This window comes from Monodon monoceros, unplaced genomic scaffold (assembly GCF_005190385.1).
Source record: "Monodon monoceros isolate NGI ecotype Baffin Bay Population unplaced genomic scaffold, NGI_Narwhal_1 Super_Scaffold_18, whole genome shotgun sequence".
NCBI classification, from domain to species: domain Eukaryota; kingdom Metazoa; phylum Chordata; class Mammalia; order Artiodactyla; family Monodontidae; genus Monodon; species Monodon monoceros.
In genome coordinates, this window is record NW_021703774.1 from 139,474,314 (window position 1) to 139,489,845 (window position 15,532).

Consider the following 15,532-nt stretch of genomic DNA (forward strand, 5'->3'; position numbering starts at 1 on the left):
GCCTGGCCACTGCCATCCTCCAGGCAGTCTGATTCCATTGTGGCCGGGAGGCAAGCCCAGAGCGAGTCACAGCAGCGGTGGCTCCCGAGTCGCGAGTCAGGATGGCGGGGAGTCTGGTTGGCGGGTCGGACCCAGGGCTAATTCCCGGAATCGCTGTTTCCAAAGGCCCTCTTGGGAGATGGAGGCCAGGAGAAGGAAGGTCCAAAGAAGACCACACTGCGTGTACACACCGTCCCCAAAGTCCCAGGAGGACCTGCAAATCACTTGGGCCTTTGCACCGTTTTGTCTGGGCAGAATCGCCTCTCTCTCCCTCCCTTCCTCGGCCTGGTCAATTCCAGGTCCTTCCAAACTCAGCTCCAGGAAACTGTGAGAACTAATTTAAAAGGGGGAGGGGTCGGAAAGGAGGCCGGTTTCAAGATAAGTATACTGTAATCCATAACTTTCTTCTGCTCCTGTCATAACCAGTTAGACAGACTTTGTAATGAGTGAAAAGATTCCATTCACAATAGCCACATAAAATGCCAAGGAATGCTTAAGGAACAGATGCTATAGGAACAAAACGACAAAATTTACAAAGAGATATAAAAGTTGTGAATAAGTGAAAGTCATTCTGGGTCCTAGATGGAAAAATACCATATTGTGAAGATGTATAATCTCCCTCAAATTAATTTCTAAAGGCAGTTAAACCAACTTTCCAAAGGGCTTTTTAAACTTCACTTTCTTTCTGGAACTAGCCTTAAAAATTCTAAAATATTTATTCAGAAGACTGTTTTTCCAAAACAGCCATGAGAATTTTGGAGAAAAAAATAAAAAAAGAATCAGGAAGTGACTTGCCCTTCCAAGTATTACAGAACTACAATAATTAAAAGAGTGATACTAGTGCAAAAGGAAGTAGCTCCCTAAATGAGAAAGCACTGAGAGGACCTAATTTCACCTGAGAATGCAGTGTAGGTATCTGGTCAGTGGGGACAGAGTGGGTTATTAAGTAGTGCTGTAATAACTGGCAAATCATTGCTGGGGGGGGGTGGAATTAAATCACAAACTTACTTCACATCTTCCACCAAAATTAATTTCAAATAAAGATATAAATGTAAATAATTTTAAAAGCTGTAATATAAAATATAAGAATGCTTTTAGAAAGTTGGATTTGAAAAACCCTTGTTAAGTATGACCTGTAAATAGATTCTATAAAGAAAAAATGACAGATTTGACTACATGAAAAAATTTAATTTTGGTATAACAAAACAGGATCAACAAAAACAAAAATGGAGAAATGCAGCATATGTCCAGATAAGAGGATACTGCTGCCTTTACTATATAAACAGCTATTACAAATTAAGAAAAAGAGAAACTATATGTTAGAAAAATAAGCAAAGATATACATAGATTTTTTAAAAACATGAGTGATCAACACATATAGGAAAAACTAAGGAATCACTAAGGAAATGAAAATTACAGTGACAATACGATACATTTTTCCTGCTTGAACTGGCAAAGATTAAAAAGATCAGCAGATGCACTACTGTTGAGTGTGTTCATTGATACAACTTTTCCTGAGGGCTGACAGGTAGCTTTCAAAACCTTAAAAAAAAAAAAAAAAAAGCCTCTGACCCTCTGACCATCAATCTTATTTCTAGGAATTTATCCTAAGAAAATAATTAGGCAAGTTCACAAGGGATGTTCATTGTAGCATTTTTTCAGTACAGCAAATGTTGGAAACAAACTTAAATACCTATTAATAGGGAATTGGCTAAATAAATTAGGGTACATTTATACAATGTACCTACAGTTCATAGTAATTCTTTTAAAAGATTATGCAGATATATTGACTGATAAGAAAAAATGCTTATATTTGTAAATTAAAAAGCAAGTAACAAAAAGTATATTTTTGTAAATGTAGGCACACAGAAATATATATATTCCAGATATTCTTTGCTGAAATGTGTAAAATGTTTTATAATGTTTTACTTATCAGAACAGGCAATAATAATGTTTCCATTTGGGAAACCTGACGTCTTGCATCAGGGGTCCCTTTCTTCAGAAGCGTCCCTTGACCCTTCTTTGCCCACTCCCACCGCAGCCCTTTTCTCACTGTGAGGTCATTGACAGATGACTGTGTCCACAACTGGCCAACAAGAGCTCTTTAAGGGCCCATCACGATTGATTTATCTCCAGTCCTCAGGGCCAGGCACATACTAGGTGCTCAATATTAGTGAAATGAATGAATGAATGACCAGTATTCACGTTTTCACGAATAATCAGCAAGTTGAATGGAATCGAATCGGCTGAAAGCCCCCAGGCCTGCTCCTACCCGCCCAGAACTGAAGGTGAGAAGAAAAATGCCTGAGAGTGGGAGTCGGATCTGGGTGCCTCTCTTCCTCTACGCTCAGCAGCACTGCAACCCCGGCAAGTTACGTTGCCTCGCTGAACCTTGGAACCTCGCCGACTCAACCCTGAAACGCGCAAAGTCACACCTCCCCCAAGGACTGCCTACCAAGCAAGACAGCACACACCAAGCGTTTAGCAGAGTAGTGGTACACAGTAGGAGCTCAAAACTAGAAGCAAGTAGTTGAGCAATGAACACCACTCTGCGCGTTTGTCCCAGGCTCAGATGCGCTCAACGAGAAGGATGTGGAGACAGGAAGCCTGGCGACACTGGGCGGCCGCCTCCCCTGCGCGTGACCTGCAGACACCGGGGCTGGATCCAAAGGAGGGCTGCTGCTGTGGCTCTGCGTTGGGGCTCTGGCCGCGCTCCCCGCGTGGATGCCCTGGATCCCCCGCCCTCAGCTAGGGCCCCGGCCCACTCCTTCCCTGGGGAGGCGGGAAGGGGCTGGTCCTGCGGGCGCGAGGTAAGTGTTCCGAGAGGAGCCTCAGGCCAGACGTCCGTCCCCCGCATCCAGCCCGAGCCCTCGCCTAGACCCCGGCAGAACTTGGGCCTTGGGTAGGGGCGTCCCCTGGTACGCCTGGGTTCGAATTCTGCTCTGTCCTGTACTAGTTGTAAGATGTGGGTCAAGTCGCCTCACTTCTCTGAGTCTGTTTTCTCACCTGTCAAGTGGCGTAGCTGGAATTGCCTCTCAGAGACAGAGCTTGGTGTGACTTAAGACACTGTGAAGGAAAGGCGAGGCGCAGGGTCCCTCCCAGGAAGAGCGCCTGAGAAGTCAAGCGCCAGGATGGCAGAGGGTCTTTCTGGCTGCAAAGTTGTACCTGGGTCCTTGGTCCTGGCCTAGGCCGGATCTGTGGCCTTGACCACGCAAAAGCCGTTTTAGCGGGCTGGGGACCTGCACTGCAAGCCAGGCTGCGCTTCTCACTGTCCATCTGGGGGTGCACGCGGCTGACAGTCTGAACGTGGCTCGAGAGTTGATCCGGAGGAAAATGTTGTCGTTGTGTGTCTATGCGTGTACAGGTGTGTGAGTATCTACGCGCGTGTCGTATGCACAAGAGCGTCCGTGGTTGTGCAGGAAACGGCGTGCTTGGGGCGGCCCGCGTAGAATCCTTCTCCCAAAGGCACCTTCCCTCTTTTCTCCACGCCCCACTCCGGGTAAGGAGTTTCAGCCAAACTAACGGAATCTGGCGCGGCCAGGGGAGGGGTAGGGATGGGAGGGGCGATTCCGTCCTGGAGCCACTGGTTTGAGGATAATTACTTTTAATGTCAGAAAGATTTAGTTTAATATCATCTCTATTAGGCTGCCGGGAGGGTAATTAAACGCGACGCGCCGCAGCCGGCAAACAGATGGCGTCTGCTTGCTCCGAGGCCGCGGGCAAACAGCGCAAAAGTCAATGCCACCCGGGTTCCCCACCAGCGCCCCCGGCCCTGCTCCTACTCTTGCGCCATCGCGCCGCGCCTCCAGCCCCCTCCACACCCTCAGTCCCCAGCCCCGGCCTCACCCTGGGTCTCCACCAGGGATATCCCTTTGTACCCCACCACTGCCTGGGCAGGGACGAGAGTTGGGGACCAGTCTCAGACATGAAGGAGGTGGATTTTCGTTGCTCAGAGCGCTCCCCCGGGGCCCTCACACTCTGGCACGGCAGAGGCGTAAGCAAATGAGTTTGAGCCAGGAGGACGTGCATGAGTGAGTGTGTATGTGTGTGACTGTGTGAAGATGGGCTTTCTGCCCTCAGCCACTTCATTTGTCCCAGAGGTCTGGCTTTCTCTGCTCAGGGTCCAGCCGCCCGCAAGGCCCTCGGGTAGGGTTAGGTCCGTGGACGAGCGATGGCGCAAGTGCACGAGCATATGCTCGGGTCTGGTGTTCAGCCACTGAGATGGGAATCTGTGAACACCTGGGTGAGAGGTCACTCACCGAGTGAATGTCTCAGAATGAGGACATGCTTATGAGAGTGCTGTGAAGTCCATCAAACTTTTCCGAAGGGATCCTCTCAGGTGGGAGAGCAGCGTCAGAGATGCATGCACCCTCTGGGCGGACACTCTGTACAGGTACGAGGTGTGTCCAAGACTTGTGCAGAATGAGGTCACACGTGCAGACTGTGTGTCCAGCTGTGAAGCCACACTCTGGTGTGCGTCAGGGGCGTAGCCCCTAATGCCTCAGTCTGGGCATGCTCTCCCCACCGCTGGCAGCTCTGTCCAGCCACCCCCTTCTGGTCTGCTCCCCTCTGAGAGCACAGGCCAAATCAGGACTAGCTCAGAGTGGCCTATGGAGGTGTGAGTGCAGTGACTTCGACCAAGGACGGTTACTCTGACTCCTTCCATGACACATTCACTCCCATGAGCAGGGGGGACATCAGAACCTCGGGGATATCAAAAGAAAGACTGTGGGTCCCGGACCTGTTGGGCGGTGAACCCGAGGAGAGAGGTGACTGCTCTAGGGGTGGGCAGGTTCCCTCTGGTTGGGCTGGGTTCCAGAATGTGTCCTCTCCCCAACTTAAGAAAATGAGATTCCTTCTACGCCAGCGGGAAAACGCGGGGATCCCAAATCCTGTGGCTTGACCCTTGGCTGCCGCAGGATCACTGGGACCAGACTGGGGGAATCTCACAGTGGCCTGGCCTCAAGTGCGAAGAGGGGTGTTTGGGCCAACGCCTCCCCGGAAGCTAGGCAGATTTCTATTGTTCATTTCGTTTGGAGTTTAAAATAATGTCTCGAAAACTTTATCCAAGGTAGCTCTGGGAGGAGGCGCCGGATTCTGTCGTCTCTCCTCCACCCACCGCCCTGCCAGGGTGCAGTTAACGCATAGATTTCCTTGACCTCATAACCTCAAGATGTTGGACGGTGGGGTCTGGGTCCTTCGCTCCTAAAGGATTTTTATCCCAGACTCACTCCCTTACCATCTGTCCATGCGGGAGACACAGCGGGAGCTGACCCCTTTCTCTTTCCCAAACACATTCTCAGGCTCCAGCGAATGGAATTTGCTAGGAGCGAACAGCCGGGTTTCTAGCCTTATCGCAGACTGTCAAGGTCTGAGCACGCTGCGCGCGGCCCTGGTCAACTTTCTGGAAGCAATCTGTCCGAATCTGCCTGGCTCTTGCGCGCACCACCCCCTCCCCCGCCCCGGTCCTCGGTTTGGCTTCGCCGAGGAACCTGCGCGAGGTCCCGCGCTGGGCGGTGGGGCCTCGCTCGTCTCGCCCTCCTACCACAATCCCCAGCCCCCGGCGTCAGAGGCGTTCGGGCTGGCAGCAGTAGACCTGCCAAGTGGAAGGGGCTGCGTTCCGAGGCCCCCGGCCGAGTCTGCACGCCCAGTACGTCCGAGCCCCGGCTAGCGCGGGCCAGAGCCTGGGGGCCCTGGAAGTTCGAAAGGGCAACGCGGCAACCCTTGGTCGGGAGTGGAGGGAGAACGACTGGAAAACTCGTTTTTTCTCATAAATTAAACGAATTTTCTTTACTCTGAAGGAGAGAGAGAAAAGTAGAAAAGAAAAATGAGTGAGAGAACATTAGAACGAGGAAAAGACAGAAAGTAAAGGGAAAGAGAATCACAGCGAGAGAAACCCGAGGCGATCCCGCCCGAGGACCGCGGCATTAATTCCAGATGTTGCCATTCAAGAGGGAAACAAAATCCGAAACTGTTACCTCCTCTGCGCACTGAGCTGTTCCTCAGAGCCGTGACGTCAGGACGGGAGGGTAAGGCGAAAGTTAAAACTACTCACTGGGGCCCGCGGCGACCTTGTCTCTGGACCGGAAGAACAGGCAGACTGATGTGCGTCCTGCGTCCAAGAGGATATGGGGAGACAGAGGGAAGCCACTTTTTACTTTCGTTTAAAAAAGAAAATCAAACTGTTAACTTAAAACAACGACGAAAAGAATCCCACCACCACGGAAAAGATATCTAGATGCTGCAGAGGTGAGGAAAGGAAAGAGAAAAATGGGCAGAAGGACGGGGTTAGAGGTGCTGGGAAAGGAAAGGCGCAGAGCGCACTGCCCCGGCGGGCGTCGACAGGAAGCGCTATCTCATTTCTCCCCTCCCGGCTCCTTAAAAACGAAAATCCTCAAGCCACACTTACCCTCCGTGATGCCTATCGTACCAGGACTTTTAAAATAAAGGATCTGCCTTTTAAAGGCGGCAGGGGCGGAAAAAAAAAAAAAAAAAGCCTCCACTACCCCAAACGCGTTGGACTTGGGAGCATGCCGAAACAGAGCCGGATGGAGGGAGGAAAACTCTTCCTGGCATTTATGCCATGAACACCCTCCCTTCTCCACCCCCGCGCTCCCATTCCACCCCCACCCCGACCGCGGTAATTGAATTGTCACCTGCCCCCATCCCGCCCTGGGCCGCCAGGGCTACTTGGGGAGGTCGGCCTTGCCAAGCGCCCCCGGCCAGTGAGAGCGGCGCAGCGGAGCCCGCGCCCCAGAAACCGAGGGGTTACACACGTCTACGTAGAGGCGCACCCGACACGGTAATTAGGCGCAATTCACACGCTCTCGGGCACACGGAAACTACTTGTCACGGCATTTTCAACGCTCCTCCTTGCCCACTTTTTTTTCCACTCCTTCCCTGGAGCGCCCCCTCCCCTCCCCGAGGCCCTCAGAGAAGCTTTTGCAGTTTCGAATCTTTCGGACACTGTAGAGTGCGGGGCTCCCCGGGCGCGGGCCCGGCCAATCAGAGCGCCGTCTGCCTCCCCTGGCCAATGGCAGGCGCCACATTGTTGGCCAATTCTGTCTAATGGAGCCCTAAGGAGCAACAATAGAGCGGGGAAGCTGCTCATTGAGAGTCTGGCAGCGCCAGGCAGCTGGGGCCAGACTGTGTGCAGCGTCCGGCGCGCTCCGCGAGGGGACGCGGCGCGGCAAGGGCCGGGTCGTGGGTTCCAGCCAGTCGATCCCTAAACGGTTGCCCGGCTCCGATTTCCGACGGAAGGGTTGGACTGCGCAGCGTTCTGAGGGGGTCCGGAAGTTCGGACATGGTGACTGAAGGAGGGTGACGTGGTCAGATAAGGGGCCGGGGGCAAGGGGAAGAGGCTGAGAGCGCCAGCGTCGCGAGCGGAGCTGGGAGGCGCGTGCAGCGCCCGCGGAGGAGGATCCCCGAGCCTAAGGCAGGTAGTTGAGGGCCGCAGGGAGGGCAGGGGAGGCGTCCCGGCCTTCCGCCCCTGTTGATGAAGCCCGGGCCACTCTGGCCTCAGGGACTGCGCGGCTCGAGGGGCCTGAGGGAAGAAGGCAGTGCGCAAAGGGACGGGGTCCAGAATTCTTGGGCGGAGACACCAGGATTCGGGCTCAGGAGGGGAACCGGGGACCCAGAGGAGGCCGCGGCGGAAGCTTAGAGTTGGGCCCGCTTGGGCCTCCTGAGGCCACGGCACAGGGGGGACTCCTGCGTTCTCTCAGACCCAGTTCCAGAGGCGACTCCCACGCCTCGGTGGTGCCTGCTGGGCCATTCAAATCCCAGGAACCCAACTCCGAGACCAGAATTTGGGAATCTGCTCCCGAGCGGGGTCCCGCGGTGCCCCAGAATGGAGAGGGCGTGTCTGACGACTGGATCCCTAAACCGGGAGGGGAGGGGAAGGCCGGGTGAGTTGGTCAGCTAAAAGGCTCTCCCTCCTGCAATGCTTAACTTTTGCAAGATACTTTTTCCTCCCCGACTACTCCAGACAACAAGGCTAAAAACTGTGCCACAGGTTTACTCCATCTCCAAGCCCAGCCTATGCCTGAGGGTTTTTTTTTCACGCACACCCCTCTCTCCCGCGTGGACCCTGGGTCCCAGACCCCCATATTACCTGTTTCTCGCTGTTTTCCTCGCCCCTCAAGCTAATCCTCGGGCTGGGTTTGCCTATCGAAAGAAAGATCCTTCCACTGCATTTCCTCTGTAATCCACCTCCCCAGGCCTCCTGAACTCAGCTCCACACCATTTTCTCTTTCCCCCTGGAGGCCCGCCCCTTGGAACTTGGACCCCCACATTTCCACGGGTCCCTGGGCCCCTGGGCCTAACTTTGCCCCCGAGTTGTTTCCTAGCCTTCACTCCACTTCCTAGAGATTTTTTTTTCGTCCCTGAGTTTTCTCTCCAACTCTCCTGCTCCCACCAGAAAAAAATCTTCCAGCCCAACCAGCTGAACTCTATGCCTTGATATTACCCTCCTCTTCACCCTTCTATAAAACTGAACGTTTCGCCTCGGGTTTTCCTGTTTTGCTCTTGGCATCAGTCTAACTGTTGGGTCAAAATTTTCTAATTCGAGTCCCACCAAACAAACATTTCTCTCTGCCTGTCTAACCTCAGTTCTGCTAAACTTTGGGGGATCTTTTTTTTTTTTAAAACCCTTGTTACATTCATCTGAACCAATGACTTTCAAACTTTATATGGCTTTTAATTTTTTCCAGTGGAACCACTGATTCAGATGAAATCTTACACCCAGTGCATAAATCAGTTATAAGAACTCTGGTGGGAGTGGGGTCGGGGAGTTGGGCATTTACAAGCGGACTCCAAAGGTACCTCCTCCCAGCGATTCGGTAACTGCTAGCTAAACCTCCCGCTGCCGAAATGCCCCTCTCTAAACCTGGATTCCTCCAGGGTGCGCTTTAGCTTAGCGCACCATGCGCTCCTCACCGCAAGTTTCTCCCCTCTTCCCACGGTGTTCCACGCCAGGTCCTGCCATGGAGCTGCGCTCCGAGTTGCCCAGCGTACCCGGCGCGGCGACGGCGGCTGCGACAACGACGGGCCCGCCCGTGGCTTCGGTGGCGTCGGTGGCAGCGGCGGCGGCAGCGGCCGCTTCGCTACCTGTGAGCGTGGCGGGCGGCTTGCTACGAGCGCCGCCGCTGTTGTTGCGGGCTGCGGAGAAGTATCCGCGGACCCCCAAGTGCGCGCGCTGCCGCAACCACGGCGTGGTGTCTGCGCTCAAGGGCCACAAGCGCTACTGCCGCTGGAAGGACTGCCTGTGCGCCAAGTGCACACTCATCGCCGAGCGCCAGCGCGTCATGGCGGCGCAGGTGGCGCTGCGCAGGCAACAGGCGCAGGAAGAGAACGAGGCGCGCGAGTTACAGCTCCTCTACGGCACTGCCGAGGGCCTGGCGCTGGCCGCCGCCAACGGCATCATCCCGCCGCGACCCGCCTACGAGGTCTTCGGCTCTGTCTGCGCCGCCGACGGCGGGGGGCCGGGAGCGGGAGCGCCCGCGGGCACCGGAGGCGGCGCCGCGGGCGCGGGGAGCTCAGGTGAGGAGAGGGGAGCAGGGACGGGGTTCAGGGGCGCGCAGCCCAGGGACTTGTCTCGGTACTGAAAGAGTAGAATCGCGTTCTCCAAACGCCGCACCTGGTGGAGCTGCCCGCGCACCAAGCCCCTGATTTGAGGCATAAACACACAAACTTTCCTTTCTCCCCTTTCTGAAGCATTTGCACTTTATTCCTTTCTCTCACCGCAGGCCCAGATGTAAACGCTTTAATCTTATTGCCTCTACCCAAAGGCAGCCATGTCTCAGCTTTATTGCTCACTTCGCTGGGTCTTCTCCCCGGCGCGAGAACCCACGCGTCTTATCTTTTCTTTCGTTCTGCGCTTTTCACACGCCGCAGATCCCTCCGCTCCTTCCCAACTCTCTTCAGCAATCCGACCCTCTCCAAGTCCCCTCCCCCGCCCCGCTTCGCTTTCTCTAGGTACTGAGGACGCCGAATTCCCTCCCAACCCCACTCCCCCCCTCCCCCGCAGGATTCCTTTTCTCCTGTTCCTAATGTTCCCTGGTCAACCGCCCTGCTCCTTCTTTCTAGCTTCCTTCCCTGCTCGTCTCCCTTTTCTCAGAGTACGCGCTCTCTCCCTTCTCTCAATCCCCTTTCCTCTTCCCAGTGCACTCCCTGTCCTGCTCTGGCCGCACCCTCTTCTTCGAGACTCCCTAGGCTTTTGGGGGAGGGGGTGCGGAATTAGGCCAGGACTCACTCAGCTTCCAGCTTGGGAGGGAAGAACTTCTTAGGTCTTAATTATTTTTTAAGATTTTTTTTTGATGTGGACCACTTCTAAAGTCTTTTTATTGAATTTGTTACAATATTGCTTCTGTTTTATGTTTTGGTTTTTTGGCGGGAGGCACGTGGGATCTTAGCTCCCAACCAGGGATCAAGTCTTAACCACTGGACCGCCAGGGAAGTCCCACTTAGGTCTTAATTTTGGAAAGGATGGATTAGAAATAGAGGCTCTACTTTTGCCTGTAGAGAGGCTTGGGATCTTGTAAATGCCCAAGGTGCATTCCCCTCCAGGCTGTGCTGCCCAGGGCCACAGAGCACCCAGGGCTGGGTGGGCTCTTGGAATCACAGGGGTGGAGTGAGGTCTTCTATACAGTGTGTGGTGCAGGTGCAAGTTGTGTTGGCTCCTGTTTGACCTCTGGGTCAGGCCACTTCTCCAGAGCAGAGCAGGCCAAGACTAGGAAGGGTGAAGGTATTGGGCACAGATGTAGGAAGAGGGTCACTGGACACTGAGTTTACAGGGCACAGGTGGTTGGGGTTCTGGGTACAGAAAGAGAATGCGCTCTGGGAGCCGAGAAAGAGCCAGGGCTGTAGGGGCTCAGAGGGGAAGGAATGCTGGAAGAAAAAGAAAGAAGGGTTTTGGAGCCAGTGAATGAGGGTTGTGAGGCTCAGAGGGAAAGGAAGCTGGACTCCAAAGGGCTCTGGTGCTGTGGGGTGCGGTCACTTCCCTGCTAACCGCTCCTTTACATACCCCTTTCTCCCCTCCTAGAGGCCAAGTTACAGAAGTTTGACGTATTCCCCAAGACGCTGCTTCAGGCAGGCCGCGCAGGCAGCCCGCAGCCGCCGCCGGGAAAGCCTTTATCACCCGACGGCGCGGACTCTGGTCCCGGGACATCGTCCCCAGAGGTGCGAGCGGGCTCGGGCTCGGAGAACGGCGACGGCGAGTCCTTTTCTGGGTCGCCCCTGGCCCGGGCCTCCAAAGAGGCAGGTGGCAGCTGCCCAGGCAGCGCTGGCCCCGGAGGCGGCGCCGAGGAGGACAGCCCGGGATCCGCCAGCCCCCTGGGTTCAGAATCCGGTTCCGAGGTCGACAAAGAAGAGGCAGAGGCCGCTCCCGCGCCCGGGCTGGGCGGGGGCCCGGGTCCACGGCAGCGGACGCCGCTAGACATCTTGACGCGCGTCTTCCCGGGCCACCGGCGGGGTGTCCTGGAGCTAGTGTTGCAGGGCTGCGGCGGCGACGTGGTGCAGGCTATCGAGCAGGTGCTGAACCACCACCGCGGGGGCCTGGCGGCCGGCCTCGGCCCCGCCGTGCCCCCCGATAAGGCCGCGGTGGGGGCAGTAGTAGCAGCGGATGACGCGTGGCCTGGCCGCGTCGACGCCGCGGCCGCCGGGGGGCCGGGGCTGCCCGCGCCGCTGCAGGCGGGCCCAGCCGCACCTCCGCACCACAGACCTTTGCTGGCCGGCGCCATGGCGCCCGGGGCGCTGGGCTCGCTGAGCAGCCGCTCGGCCTTCTCGCCACTGCAGCCCAACGCCAGTCACTTCGGCGCCGACGCGGGCGCCTACCCGCTGGGCGCGCCGCTCGGCCTCAGCCCCCTGCGCCTGGCCTACTCGGCGGCGGCGGCGCACAGTCGCGGCCTGGCCTTCATGGCTCCCTACTCCACCGCCGGCCTGGTGCCCACACTCGGCTTCCGCCCGCCCATGGACTACGCCTTCAGTGATCTCATGCGCGACCGCTCGGCCGCCGCCGCTGCTGTGCACAAGGAGCCGACCTACGGCGGCGGCCTGTACGGGCCCATGGTCAATGGTGCCCCTGAGAAGCAGTAGGTCGAGCGGCCCGGCAGTCGGGCGGCCCCCAAACAGGGACCCCGGGCTTGCCCCGCGGGCTGCCGGCCCATCTTTGCCTGGTGCGCTCTCTGCGCCCCGGCTGGGATCCTCTCGCTCCAAGGTGGTTTTCAGTTTTGTTTTGGACGGTGGGTGGGGAGAGCTGAGCAAAGAGGAGCAGCTTCAGATGCAGATGTTCTCGGAGGGGATGTGAGACCCCCATCCTCGTCCCGCGACCCTATCAAGGCTCCCCATCCCTTCAGAAGGCCGGGAATTCTTGAGAATTCAGAGGCTGCAGCCGCTGCGCAAGCTCCTGCCTCTCCTGTCGCTATGCTCGTCACACCTGCCCGCGCTCCCAAATGGTTGGCAGGATAGTCCGAGAGTCTGTCTTCTGTGTCTCCCCCTCCCTTAAAAAATTTTTAATATTCGCTCTAACAAATATAAATTTAGGATGTATAAATCTCTTGGCACTGAGTCGAGTCTTTGGGACACACATATATATCGATATCAAATTGTAAAAAAAGAAAAAAAAGGAAACAAGTTCTAAGGTGCACTTTCCTCGTTGCGGTATTTGTCGCTCTCTTTGTTGCTTATGCCGATAAGCATGGGTTTCCTTGGTGCAGTGTGAGTTTTTATATATGTATAAATCTATATATAAACTATACATATATATACAAGCCAGTGTATAATGTTATAAAATGGAATTCTAAGTTATTAATCTGTAGGTGACCTCGGTATTAACGTGAAAAATATTCAAAAACAAGCAAAAAAAAGGACAAAACGGAAAAAAATTAGACTATGCGTGCATTGTACTTATCAGGTTTATAGATTAAATATATTGTAAACTCGAGATGAATCCTGCCCACCCGCCCCTCTTGCCTGCGGCCTGTCTCTCCCTAAGGAGCGGTCTAGGTGCGCACTGAAGCAGGAACAGAGTGAGCCGTGACTGAGCCGGAACCGCCCGCCGGAGGGCCCATCCCCGCCTCGCGGGACTCGCCAGGCACCTCGGCCGAAGGGCCGGCAGCGGGAAACGCTGCTGCAGAGAATGTCTCTCTTTGTGCTTTCCTTTGCCTAGACATGAGCTAGAAATAAATGTTATTTTCTAAGAAAACAGCAACGAATCCCGTCCCGCTTCTCGGGCGGCCGGGTTGATAATCTTAATTCCTCGCCGGAGCCGCGGTATCAGGGAGAAGCTTGACCGAGGTCCGGAGGGTGCTTACGACCCTCGGGGGTGCGGGGCGAGGAAACTTCCTGCAGCGCCTGGGAGAGGCGCGCGCTCAGCACTCCGGGAGGAGCGGCGCCCGCCGTGCTTGTGGGACCTGGTGTCCCTCCCACTCCCCGCTCGGGCGCGCGGGTTGCGGAGGGGTCGCCTTGCCAGTGCTCTCGGTCCCCGGAGTCCTGCGAGGCCGCCGGCCGGGTTCCCGTTCTCCCCGGGGCGCAGATTTGGGCGCCCGCCGCGCGCCTCCCTCTTCAGGTTTGGAAGGAATGGCAGCCGAGACGGCGGCTGGGGAGGGAAGGCTAAGACCGCTCTCTCACAGAGGCCAGCGGCCTGGGAGTTATTTTTGGGGTGGTGGGGCGCTGCCTTCGCCCTAGACAGTGTAATCTGAGAGCGGCGGTGAGGACGCGCCTTCCAGCCCGACCTCACTCCGCGCCCCTTTTTGACCTTCCCTCCTTAAGCGGAGCTGAAGAAATTGGCGGCTCCGGGGCCTACACCCGCCTCCGGCCTCCCAAGTCCCTCCCGCTTCTGGCTGGGTGACTCCCCCTCTCCGAGAAACAGGGTGTCCCCTCCCCTAGGCTGGGCCGGCGACTTCCCAAGGTAAACTTCTGGGGCCGGCTCGAGTTCCGCCAGGCGGTGAAACTTAATAGCAGGGACAAGAAAACGGTTTAATAAAGAAGGGCTTTAATAGGGAACTAATTTGATTGAGTTGCCTAATTCCACTTTAATTGGAAAGGGGTTTGGCTGTTTGGTTATAAAGTGCGAGGGTGATGAGGAGCTGGAAGTGGGGGGAGAAGGGGCGAGAGCAGAGAGATGGGGCGAGACAGGCAATGAAGATAGGGAGGAACGAAGAGAGAGACGAGAAAGAAAAGAGGGAAGAGTTACCTAGGAAGTAGAGAGGAAGGCGGAAGAAAGTGCGCGGGAGCTTCTAGAAGTGTGAACTTTCTTGCGCTTCAAGGCTGCGCGCTCTCAAGCCTCCCACTCCAGGTTTTCCCTCCTCCCACTCCAGGTTTTCAGAGGCCTCGCATCCTCTCTCAACCCGCGCTCCAGCTGCCCCCTCCTCGGGATCAGCCCTCTTCCCCGCTCTAGGTGAGCTTAAGATCTGTCTTGGTCTCTTGGTTTCAGGAGGGATCTATATTGGGTCATCTGAAGTTCTCGGTTCCTGCTGGTGCTCAAGCCAGACGGAGAGAGGCGGCCTGTGGGCCCGCGTTACCCACTCTCCAGAACACCTGGAGCTTAATAGCTTTCAAGGTCATTATTTTAGTTTATCCTCACGGCAAACCCGGGAAAATCCAGTGAGTTGTTTATTATCGTCTCCATTTTACAGAGGAGGAAACTGAGGTCCAGAGTGGTTCAGGGACTTGTCCAACCATCCGGGGACCCTGAATCTCTTTTCCTTTCCATTCTCCCAGTGGGCTTGTTCCTCCCTCTCCTCTCGTGAAGCGGTCTCGGCTGGCAGACGGCGGGGCCTCTGCGGTAACCCACCTCCTGTGTACACGTGCGGCCCAGAGAGGAGAGGCGGCTTGCTCCTAGCGCCCAGAGAGGCCGCGGCCTCAGCTTTGGGCTTCAAGCGTCGTCTTCCGTAGAACTCAGAATGGTTCTCCAGCGGTGGAAGTGAGACGGGGTGGAGTAGTGGGGTTCCAAGGTTCCTCCCCTCCCTGGCCCGACGATAGAAACCCAGGATGGTCAGCCACAGCCTTGGCGCCTGGCAAAGTCCTGCACCCTCGGGGCCCCGGACTCCGCTGCCCACGGAGCAGCCAGGAAGACTAAGGCTCAGAGGCTGACAGTGACCGGCCCAGGGTCGCACATCCAGGCTCTGAGGAGCGAGAATCAGAGCCCAGGACGCTCAAGCCGGGTTGCTAGGTTGCAGCGGTGGGAGTGGCAGGGGCGGAAGAGTAGGCACCTTTGGTTCAGGGAGCTTCCGTAGTGGGCGGGAGGGGGCTGGGGCCTGAGCTCCCCTGGGATCCGTATTGGGGAGGAGCTTGGGGTTCTCGCTTGGGGCGTTGCTCTCACCCCTGATGGAAAGGACAAAGGTGGGAGCATCACCTCTTTTCTCCTGGGAGGGGAAGATGGGACAGGAGTTCTCTTCCTGATCTCTACTGTCTGTGTTTATTTCCAAACTCTCCCCTAAGCCGGCTGGAGCCAACCCAGTCCTGTGCCTTGGGGGAGACACACTCAACCGAGATAGTA

General features: G+C 55.9%; 1 protein-coding gene across 3 annotated transcripts; it reads left to right on the plus strand.

Moving 5' to 3' along the window:
- Positions 1-7,148: 7,148 nt before the first annotated feature.
- On the plus strand, positions 7,149-13,239 carry DMRTA2 (DMRT like family A2). 3 transcript variants are annotated; one of them, XM_029229701.1, is made up of 3 exons: positions 7,149-7,474; positions 9,013-9,576; positions 11,078-13,239. In XM_029229701.1, exons 2-3 carry the CDS (start codon positions 9,021-9,023, stop codon positions 12,127-12,129), a joined length of 1,608 nt encoding a protein of 535 aa, XP_029085534.1. In that variant the 5' UTR covers positions 7,149-7,474; positions 9,013-9,020; the 3' UTR covers positions 12,130-13,239. The 3 variants fall into 3 exon arrangements, with proteins under 3 accessions (XP_029085534.1, XP_029085533.1, XP_029085532.1); XM_029229700.1 differs by having other exon boundaries at positions 7,150-7,478; positions 11,078-12,637; XM_029229699.1 differs by lacking the exon at positions 7,149-7,474 and having other exon boundaries at positions 8,925-9,576; positions 11,078-13,186.
- The last annotated feature ends 2,293 nt before the right edge of the window (positions 13,240-15,532 follow it).

Excerpts from the sequence above, each read along its gene's own strand:
- DMRTA2 (XM_029229699.1), top strand. The coding sequence starts at position 8,961 with ATGCGCTCCTCACCGCAAGTTTCTCCCCTCTTCCCACGGTGTTCCACG. Across the intron at positions 9,577-11,077 it reads CGCGGGCGCGGGGAGCTCAG|AGGCCAAGTTACAGAAGTTT; the intron begins GTGAGGAGAGGG and ends CTCCCCTCCTAG.